This window comes from Austrofundulus limnaeus, unplaced genomic scaffold, assembly GCF_001266775.1.
Source record: "Austrofundulus limnaeus strain Quisiro unplaced genomic scaffold, Austrofundulus_limnaeus-1.0 Scaffold0, whole genome shotgun sequence".
Taxonomy (NCBI): domain Eukaryota; kingdom Metazoa; phylum Chordata; class Actinopteri; order Cyprinodontiformes; family Rivulidae; genus Austrofundulus; species Austrofundulus limnaeus.
Window position 1 is genome coordinate 5,734,680 of NW_013952402.1, and position 21,257 is coordinate 5,755,936.

Consider the following 21,257-nt stretch of genomic DNA (forward strand, 5'->3'; position numbering starts at 1 on the left):
CACACACACACACACACAACTTTGCTCGTTTTTAAGCGTCTGTTCATTACATGTAGCGCAAACAGGATTGCAGCTCTGATCTGAAGTGTAGTCAATCAGACAGGCTGGCTGGTGAAAGCTTGATCTGTCTGTAAATCTGTAATGCCTGACTAATTTAGCCAGCAGCTAAATGCCACCATATGGCTGCTGTTTGATGCTCAGCTGGACCCAAATTAAGTGAGAGTCAGATTTGTTCTTTTATTTATTTTTTCTTGTTTCTTTGCTACAATTATTTTGCAGCTTTGCTTTAAAATTGTCCAGTTCTTCGCTGCTCCGTTTGTCCTTGCAGATTGTATTTTTCCTCATCTTTGTTTTGCATGCTTCAAAAGCGCACATCGTGACGAGACAGGAAGTGATTGCTGTTGCCTCAAGCGATGAACTTTGTGACCCCAGGGGCTCTTCAGTTGACACTTCCTGCTCCAACACACAAACTCTCTAACACATGCATTTTTCTTTTGCCCCTAGGGTGCCAGACCTAATTTGCCCCTAGCCAACACAGCTTAACCCCTCCCCCCCCTCCCCTCATAGCTGCATGGGTGAGCGAGCATTACAGGACCCTGCCCGGCCTGCCTACTGTTATTTCCCCATCACACACACACACACACACACACACACACACACACACACACACACACACACACACACACACACACGTACGTTCGGCCAGCTATACATTTGGGGACATTCCATTGACTTCCATTACATTTCTACAGCCTAACTCTGACCACAAACCCTAAGGCCAAACTCACAGGTACCTACCTGACCCTAAAACTAATCTAAACTCAATTCACACCTTGGTCTTAAACCCAAACCCCAACCCACCAATGGCATTTAAACCAAATGGGGACTCGACTTTTGTCCCCAAATGCACCAGTTGTCCCCAAGTTTAGGATTTTTGTCTTAAAATTGCCCCCAAATGTCACCAAAGCCGTAAACACACGCACACATACACAGAAACTCGTTTCTGTCCAAAGGTGTTTCCAGACTGGTTGTAGCCATGTTTTGATGGAATCATCACACCAAGTTGTTGCATTGTTTTCTATGTTTGTTTGTTTTTTGTTTGCAGTTATGGCACGAAGAAGTCAGCACCGCACAGCCGGTCAACTCATCATCAGACCCTTCGACAGCAGAAGTTTCAGAGCAATATCTGCTGAGTCTTTGTGATAAGTCCAAAGACAGAGGTAAGCAGCAGGAGGTCCAGGTGTTGATGTCCCACAAGAAATTTAACAAACACACAAGAAGCTCAGATGTGTAAAAGCTTGCTTTCCTGTTTCAACCTGTATTTTCCAGTTCAATTCTATACCACAATCAAGTGTTATCTTCAGTTTTAATGAAAAAGCTGTAATATCAAAAATAAATTTGACTTTGCACCATAGCCGTATCTAAACATCTTGAAATTGGCCTCTGTCTCTTTAAGAACCTCCTACCATTTCCGACACTCCCACTTATGCATGTCTTCACAACAAGGCTTTGTGCCATTTGCAACCTTTCGTAGGAGTGTTGTACTTTGTTGTAAAATAGAAGCAGCATTATTTAAAATCGGTTTTGGAAAATGGCAACTCAGGATACAGTTGACCCTTACTCAAATGATCCCATGTTGGATGCAGAAAGCACGTTTTCTGAAGAACAGGAGCGAGTATAGAGGCTCTCACAAAACATTTCAGCTTGGTACTAAGTCTGAGTCATCCTGTCATACAGATATGTTAATGATAAGCAACTTTTTGCAAAGAAACTATAAATATTTGAAGCTATGTTATGCAATTAAATTGTGAAGATCCACCATTTTTAAGATAAGTTTTACAATGAAATCATAGTTATTTGTAAAGAAATATTCCTCCTGCTGCTAGTCTGGTGGGGCGGGAACTCAGCTGTGGGCTGAGCTCCAGGGAGGAGCTTTGTGTAAAAAGGTGGTGCTTTGTACCACCAAGCATTTAGGCAGCTCCACATGAGACAACAGGAGATTCAAGGATTTCTCAAACATGCATGAATGAGTCAAAGCAACACTGTGTGTATGTTTTTGATGAGGACATTATAACATGATATAAAGCTCATAAATGTCGTTTTTGAATAATACACCCATCTAAAGATATTTATCCCTATTGTTTAGTTCAGGGAAACTTGAACATTTTGGGTCTGGGGACCCCTTACAAGAGCAAAAAATAAAATAAATTAAAAAATTCCAGGAACCCCCTCATAAACCCCAAGCTGTTTTAAAAGATTGATTACTGTCATTTCAACCCCTAAATGCCATGGGAATATACAGTATATTTAGATTTATTTTATTATGTTTGTTTTATTAGTTCATTGTTCTCCATGCATTTTTAAAAATAAAAAACAAATTAATTTAGTGAAATTTTTTGAGGACCCGCAAGATACCTCTCGTGGACCCCTGGGGCTCCTGGGACCCCAGTTTGAGAACCTCTGGTTTAGTTATTAAATGACTTTTTCTCAAAACCTTTGCACTTCCTGTAATGCAAGGATTATTTGATCTTTTTTTTCTTTTCTCGTTTTCTTTCTGCAGAAGCATTTGAGATGCTGAAGGTGGCAAAAGGTGTGCCACTATCCTCACTCGTGTACAATAAAGTGATCTGTTGTCTGTTGTCTAAAGGATCACTTGAGGACGCCTTGGCCGTCAGAAAAATGTAGGTTTCTCCACAAACTGTCCAGTAAGAAATTCTCAGAGCTTCATTACAGGATGCAGAGTTGCTCTCAAAAGCTGTTTTTAAACAATCTCCCAAACACTTGACCTAAATATCACTTTTAGTAACAACAAATCTGGTAAAAACATGTAAGTGCCTTTTCAGTCATTTCACTCAGTACAACACACAGTTGTAAATGCAGGGTATCCGCGAGGTTGTAAAAAGTATTAAAAGGTAGTAAATCAAATAAGCAAAAATTAAAGCCATTAAAAAGTATTAAAAGGTAATAAACGCCATCTGACGAGGTATTAAGTTTTAATCAACTAGCGCACTTTCGCCATGCTGGAATCTGATGCGCTGCTGCGTGGAAAACAGATTTAACAAACATTTCTCTGGCCCAATCTGAGAAGCAGCTTTAACTTTAGACAGGCCTTCTAGCCAATCAGAAATAGTGTGGGGGCGGGACTTAAGTGTCTCTAGTAGCAGAAGTTGGAGCGGTGTTTTAAATACAATGTATTTGTCAGGACACATCTGAAAAAGAACAGGAGACGATATCAAAGCTGGAAGATTGTTAAAAGTCAAAAAAGATAAACCAGCAGAAGGATTACTGACTCCACCACCTGAGAGGAGCCGTGTGTCGGTGGATGCTAGCTTTAGCTAAAGCTAGTTGGAGCAGAGAGGAGAGAGGAGCAGACAGGTGCAGCAGGTGAGGAGATTAAAGTGATGACTTTTATAAGAATGACCCGGGAGATAACATCAATCAACAGGTGTGTGTTTATTGGTACAGACACACATTAACACTAAACCAGCTATATTTGTTTGAACAAAACAAAAGTAAATTAAAGCTGTGTCTCAGATTTTTTTTTTCATTGTTTTTCTCCAAAACTCTCAAGGAGGGCATTCTCTATGAAGTCAGTTTGTGTGTTTGTAGAAAAATATGAGCTAATATAAATCCTACACTGTATTACAGGGTTTTGGGAATTTGAGCTAAATTGTTTTTTATTTTATTTTATTTTTTTGGATCAGACTTTATGTAAATTAATGCAGGATCACATTAAAACATAATTTACAGTTCTCACGTAGATTCTGTTGATTTGGTTTGTTTAGTAAGGTTTTATTATTTTCAATCATAGTTTTTAATTGAAAGTATTTTTAGCTACAAGAAAGTTTATAAATTGGGATTTTTTTGCAGTTTTGATAAATTTAAAAGGTGATATTTGAAAGCTATTGCAGGTAACCCTCAGCTCAGTATGAAAAAAATGAAAACTGATTTTTTTTTTTTTTGAAGCTGGGCCTCACCAAACACATTTGCACGATTCTACAGCCTGGATGTAACAGCACCTTCGGTGGCTCATTCTGTACTTTCTGCTGGGTCCAAAGCTCTGCATTAGTACAGTACTTACTCAGGCACACTACTTAACTCAGGTCTGATATTGCTCTGTGGGGTGCTTTGACAAGTCCCATATACAACTGTGTGTTTGAGTGAAATGACTGAAAAGGAACGTAAGGTTATGAATATAACCACGGTTCCTTGAAGGAATGGAACGAAGTACAACACCTTGTTGGCCCTGCATCACAAAGGCTCGGTGAAAGGTGGTATCTGAGTAATGACGCTGATGACTCCGAACTTAAAGGGTGAAGGCGGAGCCTGTCACCCGACGTTCAGCGTCACCACGTCACCGGTGTAAGGACGTGATTAGAGGTGGCTTCAGCCAGGCGCGCGAGGGCGCGTATGTCCCATAATCAACTGTGTGTTGTACTTCGTTCCATTCCTTCAAGGAACCGTGGTTATATTCATAAACTTACGTTTTAACTTTCTGCGATCCACAGTTAAAAAAATTAAACAAGACTGGCCACTTCAGAAAATTATAATTGTTGGTTTTGCCTTTTATAAATGACTTAACGTTGAAGAAGCAAAAATTATAATTTGAAAATATCACCTTTGTATATCTGTAAGTGTCATCTCTTGTTCCTCCTCAAAACTCCTTCCTGTTGTCCCCCACTGAAATTTATGTTTGTGTCTTTTCTGAAAATACCTCATAAACCATTCAGTGCGTTTTAATATAACATTGAAGAATTAATGATGAATAGTTGCCTCCTACAGTGGTGAACAGAAAAATAACTAAGTCAAATTTACAGATATTGAGCTAAAATTTGATGTTAGTCATTCACATCAGGAGCTTGATATTTTCAAGGTTTGACTACAACTCCGTCATTTAAAACTCTGGCATGAACGGTGGACGTAACGTGTTCGTTCAGGTCATGCCAGGCCTTTAATTTCTTATGGTTTGACTTTTCTGAATGCTGGTATTAGACCCATCCTCAAAGTTTCTGCTTGATGTTCAGATTCTGTTTGAAGTATTTGATAAATGTGACTCGCTCACCCTCTGTAAGGACAGATGGCTCCATTCTGTGTTTTGGTTCTAAGCATTAAAAAATGTCAAATTTTAACATGCAGCGAAGTTAATTCTCTTCTACTTCCCTTCTCATGCTCAGCTGGTGGCAGCTGAGGACATGAGGCACAAACAGCAGCTCCTCAGTGGACATGAGGATTAGAAAGTGATTGTGTGTTAACATGCTCAGCTCTGCTGGATATGAACAATGGTTCACATTAAGCCCCAAGATACACACACGGATCTCCAGATTAATTTAGGTTTTCTGGGAAGCTTGTGACTTTGTGTCGAAATATGAATCTTCTTCCAATTAGTGATGTATCGTGTTGTCAGTGGGTCCATATCAGGGCTTGAGCCTGGGGACAAATGAACAGGCAGAGAGGTATTACAGATTTGAGCTTAACAGAGCAGATCTGCTCGTGCTATTTGCCTTTTTTTTTTGATAATCTCCTACGATTTCTTTATCTCTTTTTGTCGCGGTTTTCTTTTTCATCACTTTCCTCTGCAGAAGAAAACACCAAAGCAAAGAGATAATAACATAATGACACACGCTGAGAGAAGAGCCACAGTCGCTAAATTGTACGGAAAAGAAAACGTAAAAACATCCATTACACTATCCGTCTCTTTTCTGATTTTTTTCCCCCTGAGTTCGCTACATGGTTCACTTTCTTTTATTACAAGAATAATCATATCAATTTTAGGCCCGTGCTTCAACAAGCACAAGGCAAATAGAAGTGATAACCCATCTCCAGTCTCTGTTTGAATTGGTTTATGGCATCCCCGCCTGGATAAAAGCTTAGTTTATCTGCGCTCTTAATGAGAAGTGAAATGAGCTGAGAGGAGAGTTGGGGAAAGATGGAAATGGGAAGGAAAAATGCGGAAATAAAAAGAGGCTAAATAGGAAAAGATGAGTGAATGAGAAGAGGGCTAGATTTAATCATGTGTGGGGATAATGAAGACGCTATAGGCATTAATTCTGAGCATGTATGTTTTTAGGTAATCTGTACAGAATTGAGCAGTGGGGTGCTTATGGTGAGATTAAGGGATTGTGAGAGAGTGATGATGAGAGGAAGAAGCAGAAGAGAGGGATTCTTTGGCTAAAAATGCAACACCCCTGGAAGGAGTGGGTGAGGGAGTGGTGCAGTGTGTGTTGGAGGCGGGGAGGGGAAGGTGAGCGAAAGGACAGCCTTTAGAGATTTTCTCCCACTTGATAAGAATAATTCTGACCCCACACACCCCCCGCTGCTCGGCCTCCCCGGCAATCAGTCAGCAACCCTGTTACCGCTCCAATCTTGGGCTTGACCCTGTCAGAGCAGCTGCCGGATGCTGCTGCTTGGCCCGGTGTCGCTGTGGTGATAAGGATTGCAGCCTGATGCTCAATTGAGCGGAAGGATTAATCTGGTTGCAGGGCTATAATAATAAATAAAAAAAAGGCAGGAGGCAAGTTTGATTGAGGTTTTAGTGGCACAAAATAAGAAAATGAGAGCGGCTGAAAGAGACGGCAAATATAGACAGAGGGAGTGAAACAGGAGCAGCTCCCCGAGGCCTCAATCACGGCCAGCCTTCCTCACACAGATATACCAACAATGGTCACCAAGAAACATCACATACACAGCAACATCAATCAAATCCTTCATGTCTGTATTATTTTCAGGTCACAGCAGGAGCTTTACTAAAGGCTCAGACTTGTTGCCAATCAGATTTATTTGTATTGTCTTGTTTCTTTAAGCTCATGTGTTTATCCCCTCCGTCTCTATGGAGTCTAATGCTTTTTTAAATGTGATGCCTCACAGTTGCTGCACAATTCAAAGCCTAACATGTCATGTAGATGGTTCAGTCATTGCAGATTACATTTTCTCCTAATGGTACACTCCAGCATCCGCTTAAAAGTTGGGAAATAATGGACCTTCTTTCAGCATCAGTTGTAGGTGGATAAACTCTATCGTGTACATGATCTAATATCAGAATATCACGGGAAGTGCTTAGATAATTCTTTTTCATTTTCATGGAAACAGCTCACTTGTCGTGGGATTACATGATGCAGAAATTAAAAACCTCCAACCTTGCTACATGTTGAGAAACACGAGTCTTTCTTCTTTTAGCTGTGAAGATTATCTTATTGTGAAGCTGTGTTTTCTGGAAACTGAAAACATGCATATAAAAGTCATAGAAAAAAAATGTGTCTTCAGTCAGAGGCTTCTTCAATTTTGCTGTAATACAGACCACTACAGAAGATCTTTCCTGCCCACAGCCATCAGCATCTACAATAATTCTTTAGTTAAATGAGTTACAACAACACCTAATTTCCCTCTGGGATCAATAAAGTATTTTTGAGTTGAATTGAATAATGAATATAGCTACATGGGATTGTCTGTCTGACAGGTGAAATAAAGACCTGTACAGCAGGATGCAGAAACTTTATTTACCGTCAACATAAAGTAATATTTGCACATTTCTACCCTCAAAGATTCTCTTGATATCCACATAAATCTGGCTTCATTTAATTAAAAGTTCATTTCAAATTGATTTTGAAGATTTTTGATGAAATCTAAGAAACCTGTTTTTCACAGATGATTTTATTTTTCCCTCAGGGCTCTGTCCCGTATTCCCCAATTCAAGCTGAACAGGTCCGCCATCAATTTATTAATCATCACGCACAGCTTGAGAGGCTGTGGGACAGGTAAGAATTAGACGTGTATTAAATACAAACATATTTCTGTGTTTACACATTCTATTTGTGTTGTTCTTTACAGAGGCTTTGGACTGTATGAAGTCTATGGTTCAGGCAAATTTTAAGCCCTCGACTCTAGCCATCAACAGGCTGGCTCAGGCCCTCTCTAAAGCTGGCAGCGTGGCAGAAATTGAAGAGCTGGAGGCACTAGTAAAGACCTTCGACAAACCCCCCAACCTGAGCAGCATGGTCTTTGTCAATAACAAAACTCTGGCGCACATCAACAAGTAAGGACACAGGTTTAAAACGTCTGCAATTATAGCATTTTGTTAAAATATAATAAATATATTTTTTATCAATGTTTGAAATCTAATCTTGAATGTTTTTGAAGCAGTTTTCTGAACAGTAGCAACAATAAACATCAAAGATTTAAGACGTTTTTGCTCAAAATCATATCTTCACTGTGAGCTAGCAAGGTTTTATTTAGGTTAGGCATATTTAAAGAGGTTTTCTTTTTAAAATGACAACAAAAATTCTCATTAGAATAACCAAAAAATAGGATTCAGTCCAAAAACTATTCTATTATTGTGATTTAACAAGACAAATCAAGGCATTGCTCTGGAAGCGCTCACTATATCAGGATGATCCAGGTATCAAAATGTAGCTTAAAAAGCTGGAATCTGAAAATGTCTTTTGGTCATTTTGACCAAATTTGTCAATCTTTTGTTTGATGTGATGGGTTACATATGTGTGCAGACTTGCTGAGTGGTTTAATGATTTTTGACTCGTATGGCTTTATAATAGTTACGAGTAGATTTATAATAGTTTATTCAGTCTTAAATAAAGAAAACAAACAGGGCTGCAGGTGAGATTAGCGAAAATACAGTTCAGTTTGAATCTTTTCTTAGATTAACCGTAAGGATCTTTTTATCTTCATTGTGACAAGATCTAAGCTGACACACACTCAGTAAAAAGCTTATAAGACAAGTGATGCATCACAAACAAGTATGAAACGCTGGGCGAATAGGATTATTCAAAAGTCCTTTTTAATGTTCTGAAAACATTCGTCCTTCATGTAAGCTTTGTCGCTTCTCCAACTAAAGAGAACAAAATAATAAAATGCACGGCACATCAAAGTTTTATCGTGCCTCTCGCCACATTAGTGCACCCCCCCTCCCCTTCCGTTAACTGGAACAGCTGCAGCCCTGTATCAACTTGAACGGACAACAGGAAGTGAAAAATAGCGAGGAGGTCTCACGCCTGATTGGCCAGCGCAGTGCCGGCCTGTCAGCATGAACCCTGACCTGAGAACCGCGCTCTGACACGTGCTTCCCGGCTGTATCTGAATCAAGCTGACTGGTTAAGAGCTGTGGCGGAAAAGCAAGCCGGTCCGGAAAAAGCGGCGCTCCACATTTAGCAGGGGCCCCTCGCTGAATTATTCAGGCGGTCCCAGTCGCAACAATTGGCGTGGATTCGTTTCTTCACTTCTAGACACGGGCAAATGTGCGCACACCACGGTGCGTGCACACACCATTTGTTAAATATTCATTAGAAGCGGTGACGGCGGTGAGAGGGCATTGAGCGTAAAGTGTTAGCACGGTGCTCAGGTTGCGAGATTGAGTTGTTTCACATTTGTAGTACTTTGCTGTGCAACCTTTTATTTTGTTGAGGCAACCTCAGCAAAAAAAGCAAAGAAAGAATGAAAAAAATCATAGAATTAGTGGGAGGATGAGTAGATTTGCTACTAGAGGGAAGGTCTAAAAAGAAAAGGAAGCTAATAAGAGTTTTGAGTTATTTTATAAACTAAGAACAACAAAAAAGAGCAGCTTTATTGCAGCAGCTTTCCTTATATAGAGAGTTCCCACATGACATCACACTTCCTACATTGGGACTTTCGGTGCCATTGTGGTAGTGTTAAAAACCCAAACCTACTTTCCCAATGACTTAAAATATAATGTAGAATAGAAGTCATTGTTTGAGCTTTCCATTCTATTAACTGAATGAGAAAACCACATTAGTTACATTCTGCTGGGTGTTAAAAAGGCAATAGGTTATTAAGGCAAAGTTTTGTTATGTTTTGTGTCTACGCTTATTTTTTGAAATAATATTGATGTGCTTGACTGCCGGTGGTGAGTCCAACTCTGCACACATTTACCCGCTTTGTCCTCCTTGTATCCAAACATCAAATCTTTCCTTTGTGGCTTTTTGATGACAAACCGTTGTGTCTCAGTAATGATTCAGCCTTTGATGAAGCTCACATAAATGTAGAAAAAAAAGCTGAAAAACCAAGCCTTCGTAACGCTGCTCATAAAGCTCACATATAAAGTTTACCAGACCACTATGAGTATGACTAGCTTCTGGTTTTTTCTTGTGGGAACTATCTATTATTACAACCACGTTGAATGTTGTAGCAATTTGTAGTTTGTGTTCCACAAGTGGTCAGGATCAAGGATGAATTTTGTTAAAAAGTACATCATTATTTTAAACACTCGGTCTTCAAATAAAAAAAAACATCTAGTATTTCAAATAACTGCTTTCTGTTTATATGTTGAGGAACTGAGGCAAACTATAAATGATTTCTTCTCGTCGTTCTTTTTTTTTCTTCCTCTTCAGTGGTGATTTGGACTCAGCAGTACAGCTGTTGGAAGACATCTACACGAATCCAAACTGCTCACACGGCAGCATGGCTTATGTCTTCGGAAAGGTTATGGAATCTGGCAACGATGAGGCTTTAGACAGATGTGAGACGCCCAGACATGTGTAGAAAGAACATTCTTCATGCTAACACCAGAGATATAAATGTAAAACTGACCGATGTGTGCTTGGTACTGTTGCAGTGAGTAATATGGCAGAGCGCCTAATCAACCACTTCGCCTGCGGCATACCAGCTGCAGATCTCTTCCTCCTGCTGGTGAATATGAACAAAATAGAGGAGGCCAAAGCAATGCTGGATGTGAGTATCTGTGTGTAAGAGAGCAAGACTGTTACATGGATTCTAAAGTCTCACTGATGCTGATTATTATCCAGATTTCTGTTGTTTTGCCAGAGACTATGTCATCTTTAATTTTCTGACTGGTTTGATTATAATAGAGGCTGAGCTGAAACACAATTATTCTTTGAGGAAAATTAAGAATCAATCATTCTATTGGATATAAATGTAACACTTGCTGCTCTTTAATGTTTCTCCTCAGGAACCGTGGCTTTCTGGTCAGATTTAATTAATAATCTGCATAAAGTAGACGAGTGAAACAATGTGCTGCTTCTGTTTCAGATGTGTAAAGATACCATGTCCTGATTATCCTGTGTTCAGTTTTTGTAAAGATTATGAGCACTTACTGCAAGATACTGCATTTTTTGACCACTTTGCAAGCAGCAGCATTTAAAAAAAAGAACAAAAAAAACAAGTTTTAATTTTAATTAAGTCTACTCCACACCCCTAAAATTACACACACAAAAAAAACAGCATTTCCTAAAGGAATACTTATCACCAGGCATTTTTGCACACCAAAGTTCAAATCATCTCCTGTGGTAGGGTTGGGTACCGAAACTTGGGTCCAGTATGGCACTGGGGCGAACATCCACGGTAGTACACAGACCGAAACACAGCTCTAGCTTAGGTGCTTTATTTCGGTGCCTCAAAGAAAGTTGTTAAATTCTGCCCTCTGGTGTTCACTGTTAACAGTGACAGCCTCGGTACACAATCTCCTCGGACGCTCTTGTACGCGGTTCGACTCGGCTCGGTCTCGGCCGAATGTGTCTCCAAGCGCACTCCACAGCCGCGCTGTCTCTGAACCTCCTCTCCGGTGGTTCGGGTAGAAGCGAGTACAGCACGCCTATGATTTTAACGTCAGCAGAATTCTGCTCGTGAATTAACTCTTGGATTGACAGCAAATTTCCTCCTGGAGAGAGCTGCTTTTGTTTAGTATTAAGAGTGCGCTGCGCGATACGACGACATGGTGAAAGCAGTTATAAAACTGCCTTTTTGGGAAAGGCAGAACTTGTAAACACTTCATGGAGAGAGGTGAAGGAGACGAAGCTGAGCAAGTCACCGGAGGTTTCCAACAAACTGGCCGCCCACGGTTACACAAGCACTTAGCTAAACAGCACCGTGAAAATAAATAAATAAATAAAAGTGAAGTCCAAACGGTAAGACCACAACAGCTTTTTTATTTTATTTAATTATTATTTTTAACACAACAGCTGAAGCCGCTGTGGACGGTCTGCACATTATCACACTCACAGAGTGAGGGACACACTGCGTGGAGACACGCACACTGAGCAGAACCGACCCGACCCAAAGTGAATCCAACCGAGTTCACGGAGAGGGGCTGAACAGGTGCTGCAGTGAACAGTTAAATATTATATATTATAGTCGAGATGTCAAAAGAAAAACGGTCCAAAGTGTGGTTGCACTTTACAAAATAAGATGCAGAAACTTCCACCTACAACAAATGCTTTAAGAATATTTGGTGCAAAGACAAATTATTAATGGTTTTAAGTTAATATGTTGGTCAATTTCAAGATTGACTTTGACTCATAAACCTCGGTGTGAGTGTGTGTGTTTTATTTATTTATTTTTAAAGTACCAATTTTAATACTGTTTAGGAACTGGTACCRTTTTGAAAGTATCGATTTAGCACCGGTATCGAAATAAACCCTTTCAATACCCAACCCTAATGATCGGTGAGTGCTCAGACTATGTACATGATCACCCACCTTTGATGGCAGCAGGTGATAAACACATGAGACTTGATTATAAATTTCATCCATCGCAGCTCCCGTTTGCTTTCTTTTAGTGGTCAGACCCCAGAGAAGCTGCTCAGCCGCACTTTCTGACTTATTTATCCAGCTTTACATTTGTTAGAAGAAAAACTCCCCCTCGTTCTGCCCGCTGAGCCTAGTGGTCTGAAATTGGCTGCCTCCTACTTCACTTATTCATCACAGTTCATACATTACAGCTCAGCGACTTTTCATTGAGCCCTGGGACATGAATGTACGACAGTGGTGAGGGTGAGAGACAGAGAAAATATGTCTGCATGAGAGATGATCACACACAAACACATTCAGATAAAACCATTTCTCTTTCTTTACTTCCTCCTGTCTGTGATAGACCGCATTACAACTCATTTTCTCAAAAACTGTCCTTTTTTTTAGTTGAACAGGAAAACAGAGGTCAAAATGCGAGCTCCTCAACTCTCCCTGACATCCTGAGTGATTATCCCTCTTAATCTTTAAACAGGGATGTCTGACTTACATGCATGTTAATGAACAGATACATTACTTACTACTCTGATCTTTATTATTATTTAAACGCCAGCTAAGGTTGCAGGATTTTAAAGCTATAAGATGCACCCAGCTCTCCAGTTTCCCTCTAATAAGAGAAGATTGAAAATGTGGACTTTGGAATTTGATGCATTGAGATCTGAAGTAGTTGTGGCAATTTCTTTCTGCTTTTATAATTTTTTTACGGGGGTATATTATGCAAGTTGGCTTTTTATAGTTTTATATTATGTTATGATATTCCTTCATCAAAAACATACCCAGAGTGTTGATTTAACTCATTCATGCATGTTTGGGAAATCCATGAATCTTCTGTGGCAATGTGGAGCTGCCTTAACTCTTGTTGCTACAAAGCCCCGCCTATTTACACAAAGCCCCTCCCTGGAGCTCACTCTGCAGCTGAGCTCTCCCCCCACATAGCTCCACCAGACTAGCAATGCATTTCTTAAAAATGGTGGATGTTCATGATTTTATTGCAAAAAATAGCTTCAAAGTGATCTATAGTTATAGTTTTTAATAGTTATAGTTTTTTTTTATTTGCATTGTTGTGAAGATGTGCTGAAGTGGGAGTGTCAAATGGTAGGAGGTTCTCAAAGAGACAGGCAAACTTCAAGGCGTTTATCAGTTTCAGTTTCAATTCTTTATTCATTTCATTAAAACAAAACAAATTATTTTATATACAACAAAAAGAAAAATATAAAAAGAAAATGAGAAAAAAATATATGTATTTCAAAATCACAAATAAAATGAAATGAAAGGTAGCAGAGAGAAGAAAAAAAATCTTATCGGCCCCTTTTTTCTAGAAAAAGTTCATATAACAAAAAAATCTATTAACAAAACAAAGGACAAAAACATCTAATCCCTCTAGAATAACAATGTCTATAGATACACCTTATACTGTTTCGTATTTCTTTAATAATCCAGCTTTTATCATTTTCTTAAAGGGGACCTATTATGCAAAATTCACTTTTTAAAGGTTTTTTACTCAACTTCGGGTATGTACTTCTTAAAATAAACAGTCCTAGGACCAAAAAAATGCACCCAGGGGCATATTTACTGTAAGTAAATGTATTTTTAATGTATATTAACGACAAGTTTTATACTTCCGTCATTTTGTGATGTCACAAGCCGTACGACAACCCACTGGAACCTGCGTTCAGCCCCTTACCTAGCAACCCCCGGGTGAAGCTCCTCCTCCTCAATATAAAAAGCCCTCACAGTGTTGTTATGCAATGCGCAGCTCATTTCTCAACAAGCTTCCAATAGGGCAATGGGTAGAGTGTTGGACCAGAGAGCGGGAGACCAGGGTTTGAGACCGGCACGGACACAATTTATTTATTTATTTATTTTCGTTCATTATGAACACATTTTCTCATGTACCTCTATTGTTTAGCTTATTAAAGCTTTGTTAAAGCCTATTTGTTCGAGTTTCTGAGGTAAGAAACTTGGACCACGACTCTGCCTCTGGGTCTCTCATATGGTTGTACAACGGAGCTTCTGCTATTATTAGCCATGCTAACATAAACGCTGGCTTTGGAGGGCGGAGTTAATGTCAACAGATTTTTGGAGGGCGTTACCAACAGAGCTCATTAACATAAACAGCTCTTCTGAACTGAAGTCAGAGCAGGCAGAACTAGAAAATGGGAAATTTTATTATCTGTCTATTATTACAACTTCAATATTTTCAATTTACAAAATAATGAATTTGATGGGTGACGACAATGTTTTCCAGTAATAATTCTCACAGCTATTTTCTGTAATAAAAAAATAGGATTTGTAATTGTCCGACACGCTTTCCCTCAGACCTCAATACATTAAACCAGGTATGAACTTATTATTGCATTATACAACATACAGTGATTTATCATTAAATAACTCCCTTACTTTATACAGAACAGCAATAGATTTAGCCATCTTTGTTCTTAAATAATTTATGTGAGGTCTCATGTCAGCCCTTCATCTATCACTGCACCCAAAAACTTCACTTCACTGACTCTACAAATCTCAACCCCACTGACTCTAAGTGGAACGTCAATAGTTTTCTTTCTATTACTAAATACCATATAATTAGTTTTCTCTAAATTTAATGACAACTTATTAAGTCTAAACCAAGTTTGTATTTTAACACATTCCGTTTGCATCCTTTTCATCATCCATTCTATATCTTCACCCAAACAAAAAAATATAGTATCATCTGCAAATAATACACATTTGAAAAACTCTGACACATTTAACAAGTCATTCACATACAGTATAAACAACTTTGGTCCAAGTACAGAACCCTGGGGAACTTCACATGTTATGTTACAAAGTTCAGATCTTATGATGCAAAGTTGAATTCCTAATTCCTCCCCTCTTAACAAGGCAAACAATAAAGCCGTGAATCATGAGAATGGAAACGTCAGGAATAACCCTTTCAGGTGTTTTGCAAGCTGTGACAATTTAAATCAAATCAAAACAAACAGCGAAAGAACAAAATCCTTCTGTTCTCACTGAGCAAACACTAATCTGAAACACGTCCTCCTGTTTGTAGTTAAAGTTGAAGTTTAAACCTCACTGTTGAGACTTGAGCCAAACTGATGTGCTGTGGTTTGTTTTCGTCATCCACCCACCGCCCTTCCCCTCTGAGCTGCTCCTCCTGGGTCAGTGGAGGGTAGCAGCTATAACTCCTCCATCCTGCCATAAGTGAAGCAGGACCGAAACTCTGAAAAGCTTTTAAGTAGGCAAGCAGCCTGTAATGATGACAAGGCTATCAGGAGAGAAGGAGGTGAGGCCGGTGGGGAGCAGGAGGGATGAAGTCAGTCATTAAGAAGGGAAACGGTGGCGAAGGCGAGCGCTTAACAAACTCTTCTACAAGTGCTTACGTGCTGGAATGGGTGGTTGAGGAGAAGGAGGGAGGATTCCCTGGGTGCGCAGAGCTTTTAGGCAGCGCGTGTGAGGAGTGGGAGTAGACGGCAGGCCTGTTCGGTTCTAGCAACGCTGTTCGGAGTGGGTACATGTGGCAAGGGAGGGGAAAAATACCGAAAAGAAAGCGAGTGAGAGCGTGAAGAAAAGTTGCTTCAAATGTAATGGGCTAGACTCGGTCTAATTGCTTGATTGTACTAAAACCATTCAGTGAGTCAAAAAGGCTGCTGCTTTTGTGTGTGTGGGGCTGTTAAAAGCCTTATGTGCCCCTCGCTTTTAATTCTGTATGAAGCAGAGAACACGTTGGTTTACGACTGGTTTGTAATCAGACCTCACTGATGCTCAGCCAAGAGAAGCAAAAAGGCTCAGAATCCACCCGTGTTAATGTATCGCCTCCTGAAACAAGTGAAGACTATTAGGATTTTTTTTTTATTGAAAGGACACAAATATCTGTCAGTTGTTAAATATCACAGTACAAGTGTTTCTAGGTTTTTGTTACATTTGTGTATAAAACACACCACCATGTTTTGTCCCCTAATGAGCCTCATTGCTTATCAGGACTCAGGATTTGACTTGTGAAGATTTTTTATTTATTTGTTAATTTTTTTTTTAGTCCAACTTAAATCTAATAATTGTTTCTTAGAACTTTCATGCATTTTTTTGTTCACACTCAAACACAAAAACAAACCACGAGAAACATTTTTCTTTTGTACGTTTTTTCGGCATCTATCCTGTTCCACAATTTTTGCTTTTTCAACAATGAAAATCAAAATGTTCAGCTTCTTCAGAACATTTCGGCTATGACTTCTGGTATTTCAGCCATTTATACTTTTTAAGATATTTTAATTTCAAAGAGTGAAAATGTCTGAAAAGCTAATGTAGCTGTTTTCAACAGCCTTTAAACCCTTTAAAATGTTCAGAAATCTTTAGTGCACTTTTAACCTTTAGTTCTGGTTCTGCATTTTTAAGCTTTGTGTTAATTTCAGCTTCTTTCAGCATCTAATATGCTGATTTTTAGCTTTTTTTCCTRTCTTTTTAGCTACCAGTTTGGACTTTTCTGCTATTCTTCTGCTAACTTTAGCATTTTGTGCTTCTTTCTACTATTTTAAGCTTTTATGCTTTTTTAGCTGTTTTGTGTTTTTAGCTACTTTTTAGCTAAGTTGAGCTTTATTCTTTTTAGCTAAATTCACCTTTTGTGATAACTTCATCTTCTTAATGTGCTCTTTCTTTTTTATTTATTTATTTTCTAATTTCAGCTATTTTAGGCTAGTTTTAGCTTTTTTTAGGTATTCAGCAAACATCGCTCAGCATTAAACATTCACACTGCATTTTTACAGTTTAAGCCGTGGAAGATGTACAGAGATAATCAGTGCAGTCTTAGCCCACATGTACGTTTCTACAGAGCAGTTCATTTGGCCTTTACTGGGACTAAGTGATCATAAATTTTCTGATGGGAAAAGTGCTGTACATTTAAATCCACAAAGAAAAGAGCAGTTATTAGGTCCATAATTATCCTTTAACTCGAGCGTGATCCTGGTGGATGAGTATTTCTTTGAATGTGTGGGTGTGCATGAGTGCATGTGAGTTTATATACTGAAACTAAGTGAAGAGCACAGGTTGGAGAGACGTGTTGACCTCAAGAAAAAAAAGTTGAGATTCAACAGTATTCCTCCCACTTATTTTGTTTTATCATCTTTTCTTGTCTCATTGCAGCGCTGCACAGGACTGGCTGAAGAAAGACGCAGTTTTTTGTCCTTTGTGGCTAACAAGGCTCAGATTCCTGGAGAGGTAAAGTCTCACAAATAAACTCTGTATTAAAAATCTGTTTGATGTTCCAACCGTTATATTCAAAATGAGCAGAATGTAGTTTTCTCTCAGTAAAAGCTGATTTATTTTCATTCACTGTGCAGAAACAGTGTGAAACTGAGGCTTTATTTTAACCTCTTATGGGAGAATATTTTATACTTTATATTAGTTTTATCCTAATACTTGTTGAGCTGTGCTCAGATCAGTGTTCCTGTAACTGACAGAAATGTTTCAAAGTAACCTCATTGATTATAACTATCTGCCTTAATAACCAAATTTAAGGTGTAGAAATGTTCAGAATATACACTGCTCAAAAAAATAAAGGGAACACTTAAACAACGCACGCTAACTCCCGATCTTAATCAATGAAATATTCGCATTGAGTACTTTGTTCTGTACAGAGTTGAATGTGCTTCACAAAAGTTTGATTTACTTGGACTTAGCGTGCATTGTTTAAGTGTTCCCTTTATTTTTTGAGCAGTGTATTTTCAGAATCAACTCGGTTATTAAAGGCAAGTTTTTTACTATTTGATCTGAGTGAGTTGTAATTTCAACAAAAATTCCCTCGTGGCCCCTGATACGTGTTTTTAATGTGATAAATTTAGAAAAGTTAAAAAAAACATCAGTTGAAAAAAAAAACAGTGCTGATTTGAACTTTCATGCAAATTTTAAAGAGTTGATTAAATTGCAGAAAACAATTTTAACAATATTTACAGAAATCTATGCAAACAAAGCTAATTTGTATTTAAATTTCCAAATATTTTTCTGTTATCAAAAGGTTCAGTATTAAAACTGTAAGTAAGTCTTTGCATAAATATATGTTTTTGAATCTTTGTTTGCACAGATTAAAAAGATCAAGAACCTGATGAACCTGGTTCCAGACTTCGAAAGCAAAGAACTTCTGAATTCATACCTGATAAAGGCTTACAGTAAGTTGCGTGAAGCTGCGCCGATTTGAAACAAGAATGTGTTTAAAGCAGCAGGAGGCTCTGATCAGAATCTGAGTCAGAGTGAGACTAGCCTAGCTTGCTAATCTCAACATGTTCTGCCACTTCAGCTTCTTCCTTACACTTTGTCTTTTTTTACTCCTGTTGACATTTCCGTATTCAGTTCTTCAACTCATCTCCACTTATTGACATAAACATTTTCTAAGCACAGTTACATAAGGATTTTCTGAGTGGGTTATGTGTCATTTTTTTGTTTTTTACGAGTCTCACCCTCTAATTCAACAGCTGTGGATAAAAACCTGCCGATGGCCAAGGCTTTGTACGAGCAGATGATGAAGGAGGGGGTTGCTGTGAACGAGCTGGCACTCAAACGACTGGCTCTTCTTTACAAAGAAGCCGGAGAGGACGTACCCTTTATTGAGCCCCCTGTGAGTCACTGACACACACACAAAAACACGCATAAAGACAGAGATCCACACGGTAATAATGCAGGACATGGCAGGATAAGAGAGAAGTAATCAACCTCTTTAGTTGTGCAACTAATTGTTACAGTTTTGATGTTCTTGTATGAAACTAGAAAAACAAGGGCAATTTTACACAGAACCAAGTGTGTAAAACATCTCCAAAGAGTGCTTCAAGAAATCTTATAAACTCGATTGAAGTTACTTTAAAATAAAATAAAAAAGCTTCAGATTTTGTAGCTTAGGAGGGAATTAAAACACACCTTTTGTAGCTTCTCATTTCTGCTTATGGCTGTTAGCAGAATGTTTAACTTCATTAACTTAAGTTGATGTATAAAGGAGACATATGCTTTTAAATCCTTTTTGTTTTCTCACTAAATCATTCATTGGGGTCTATATAAAGTGGAACTGCAATGCTTTGGTCTGAATTCTTCTTTATTGTAACTCCACAAGCCCCTCTTTAATCGCCTTTCTGAGGTGTGTCTCAGACCAACTCAGGCCTGTCGAGATAGTCAATAAATCAATTAGTTGCACGATAATTTTTTTTAGGTCAGTAAAAAAGAAGGCGATAAGTTTCATTTTCCTGCTTGTTGGTTTACTTCCTCTCTCTCCCTCTCTGTGCTCCGCTACACAGGAGCTCAGCTGACTCCTCCCCTCCTGTTTTCTTAGTGTCGGGAGGAGTGACCTCTCGCTTTAGCATAACAGCTCGTAAGTAAAGAAACGTTTCAAAGCAGAACGCGGCTGCTGCAGTGTCGGAGCAATTTTTGAGCCTGAATTTCGCTGCGGGGAGACACAGAGCGAGAGAGGAGAAGAGGTGGGGGCTGAAACTCCCCCAGACCAACAACAAACTCGTCAAGACTTTACCTGTATCTCCCAAAAATAACAGGAAACTTAAACACACGTCTGTGTTTTAACAAAACACCCAAAAAAACCTGTAGCTGTCCCAACAACTCATGAGGAAAACTCTGAACTGTCTGATTTCCTCCCCGCAGCGCTCTGACTGTCCCCTCCTCACACACACACACATAGACACGTTTGTTCTATCCTCATGGGGACTTTGCATTGACTTTCATTCATTTACCAGTATTTTCTATTACCATTTGACCCTAAACCTAGCCTAACTTTACATGGGATATGAACTGGGCTTATGTCCCCATAAGAAACAGTGGGTCCTCACCAGGCTGTGTAGTTTGCTTCATCTCTAAAGAGATGTTGCTCTTTAATATTGTTTATTTACTGTCTTAGTTGTGTGTGGTGTTTAATTTACATTTTGTTGTTCTGTTTTTTTATTCAAGTGCATTTTTTGTTAGAGACTGAGAGTCCACTTTGTTAAACATTCTTTAAAAATTAAAGTTTATTGATTTATTACACTTACAAATTACGCTTTAATGATTATTAGTTGTAAAATGGTCACCAGGCAATATTATCGCTTATCGCAATAATTTTTGAGACAATTAATCGCCCAGCAAAATTTGTTATCGTGACAGGCCTACCAACTCATTTTGAGGCTGTCTCTTTAAATCCAAGGTGCTTCACACCCTGCCCTCCTACATCTTCCAGATTGGTCCATTCCAGTTTGACAGAGGGGTTATTGACTTTATAGCGGTGCAGATTCTTTTTCTTCTATTTACAAATTAATTAAAATTTGCCATGTAATAGTTCAGGAAACATCTTAGAAGATGGATAAAACAGAACGGGATGAAAAATATGACCCAAACACAATATATAGAGGAATCTATGTCACACTAGGAGAGACTAAATTCTAATTTTCTGCACTCCTGCGCTCCAAGTACACAACAACTAACATTTACAAGTAAAAAATTGTGTGTCCCCTTTAAAGTCAAACTTAAATTAAAAAGATGAGTGTTTATTTTCTAAAAGCTTTTAACAAATATTACCACTGAGCCACTAATACAATCTGTTGCTGAAAGTATTCTCAGAGAGACGCAGTCTGAAGCAGCTAACCTGGGCTGGCACTTGTCCAGTCAGTGTCCTAATGTGGGCCATTGTGTGGTAATGTGAAGAAGCAGTCCTGCAGCTGGTGGTTACTGTGTGTGTATATGTGTGTGTGCGTGTGTGTCAGGAGTGTTTCCCCTCAGAAAGCAGAGTTCATGCCG

The 21,257-nt window shown here is 38.9% G+C and overlaps 1 protein-coding gene across 1 annotated transcript in view; it reads left to right on the forward strand.

The window, feature by feature from the left end:
* lrpprc (leucine-rich pentatricopeptide repeat containing) overlaps nt 1–21,257 on the forward strand; it is a gene marked incomplete in the record, with an annotated part of 81,482 nt that overhangs the window by 58,890 nt on the left and 1,335 nt on the right. Inside the window, 9 exon segments of the mRNA XM_014030974.1 lie at nt 1,106–1,220; nt 2,561–2,681; nt 7,663–7,751; nt 7,825–8,029; nt 10,356–10,483; nt 10,580–10,695; nt 17,640–17,714; nt 18,577–18,661; nt 18,965–19,107. Of these exon segments, the coding sequence (XP_013886428.1) occupies nt 1,106–1,220; nt 2,561–2,681; nt 7,663–7,751; nt 7,825–8,029; nt 10,356–10,483; nt 10,580–10,695; nt 17,640–17,714; nt 18,577–18,661; nt 18,965–19,107 (1,077 nt within the window).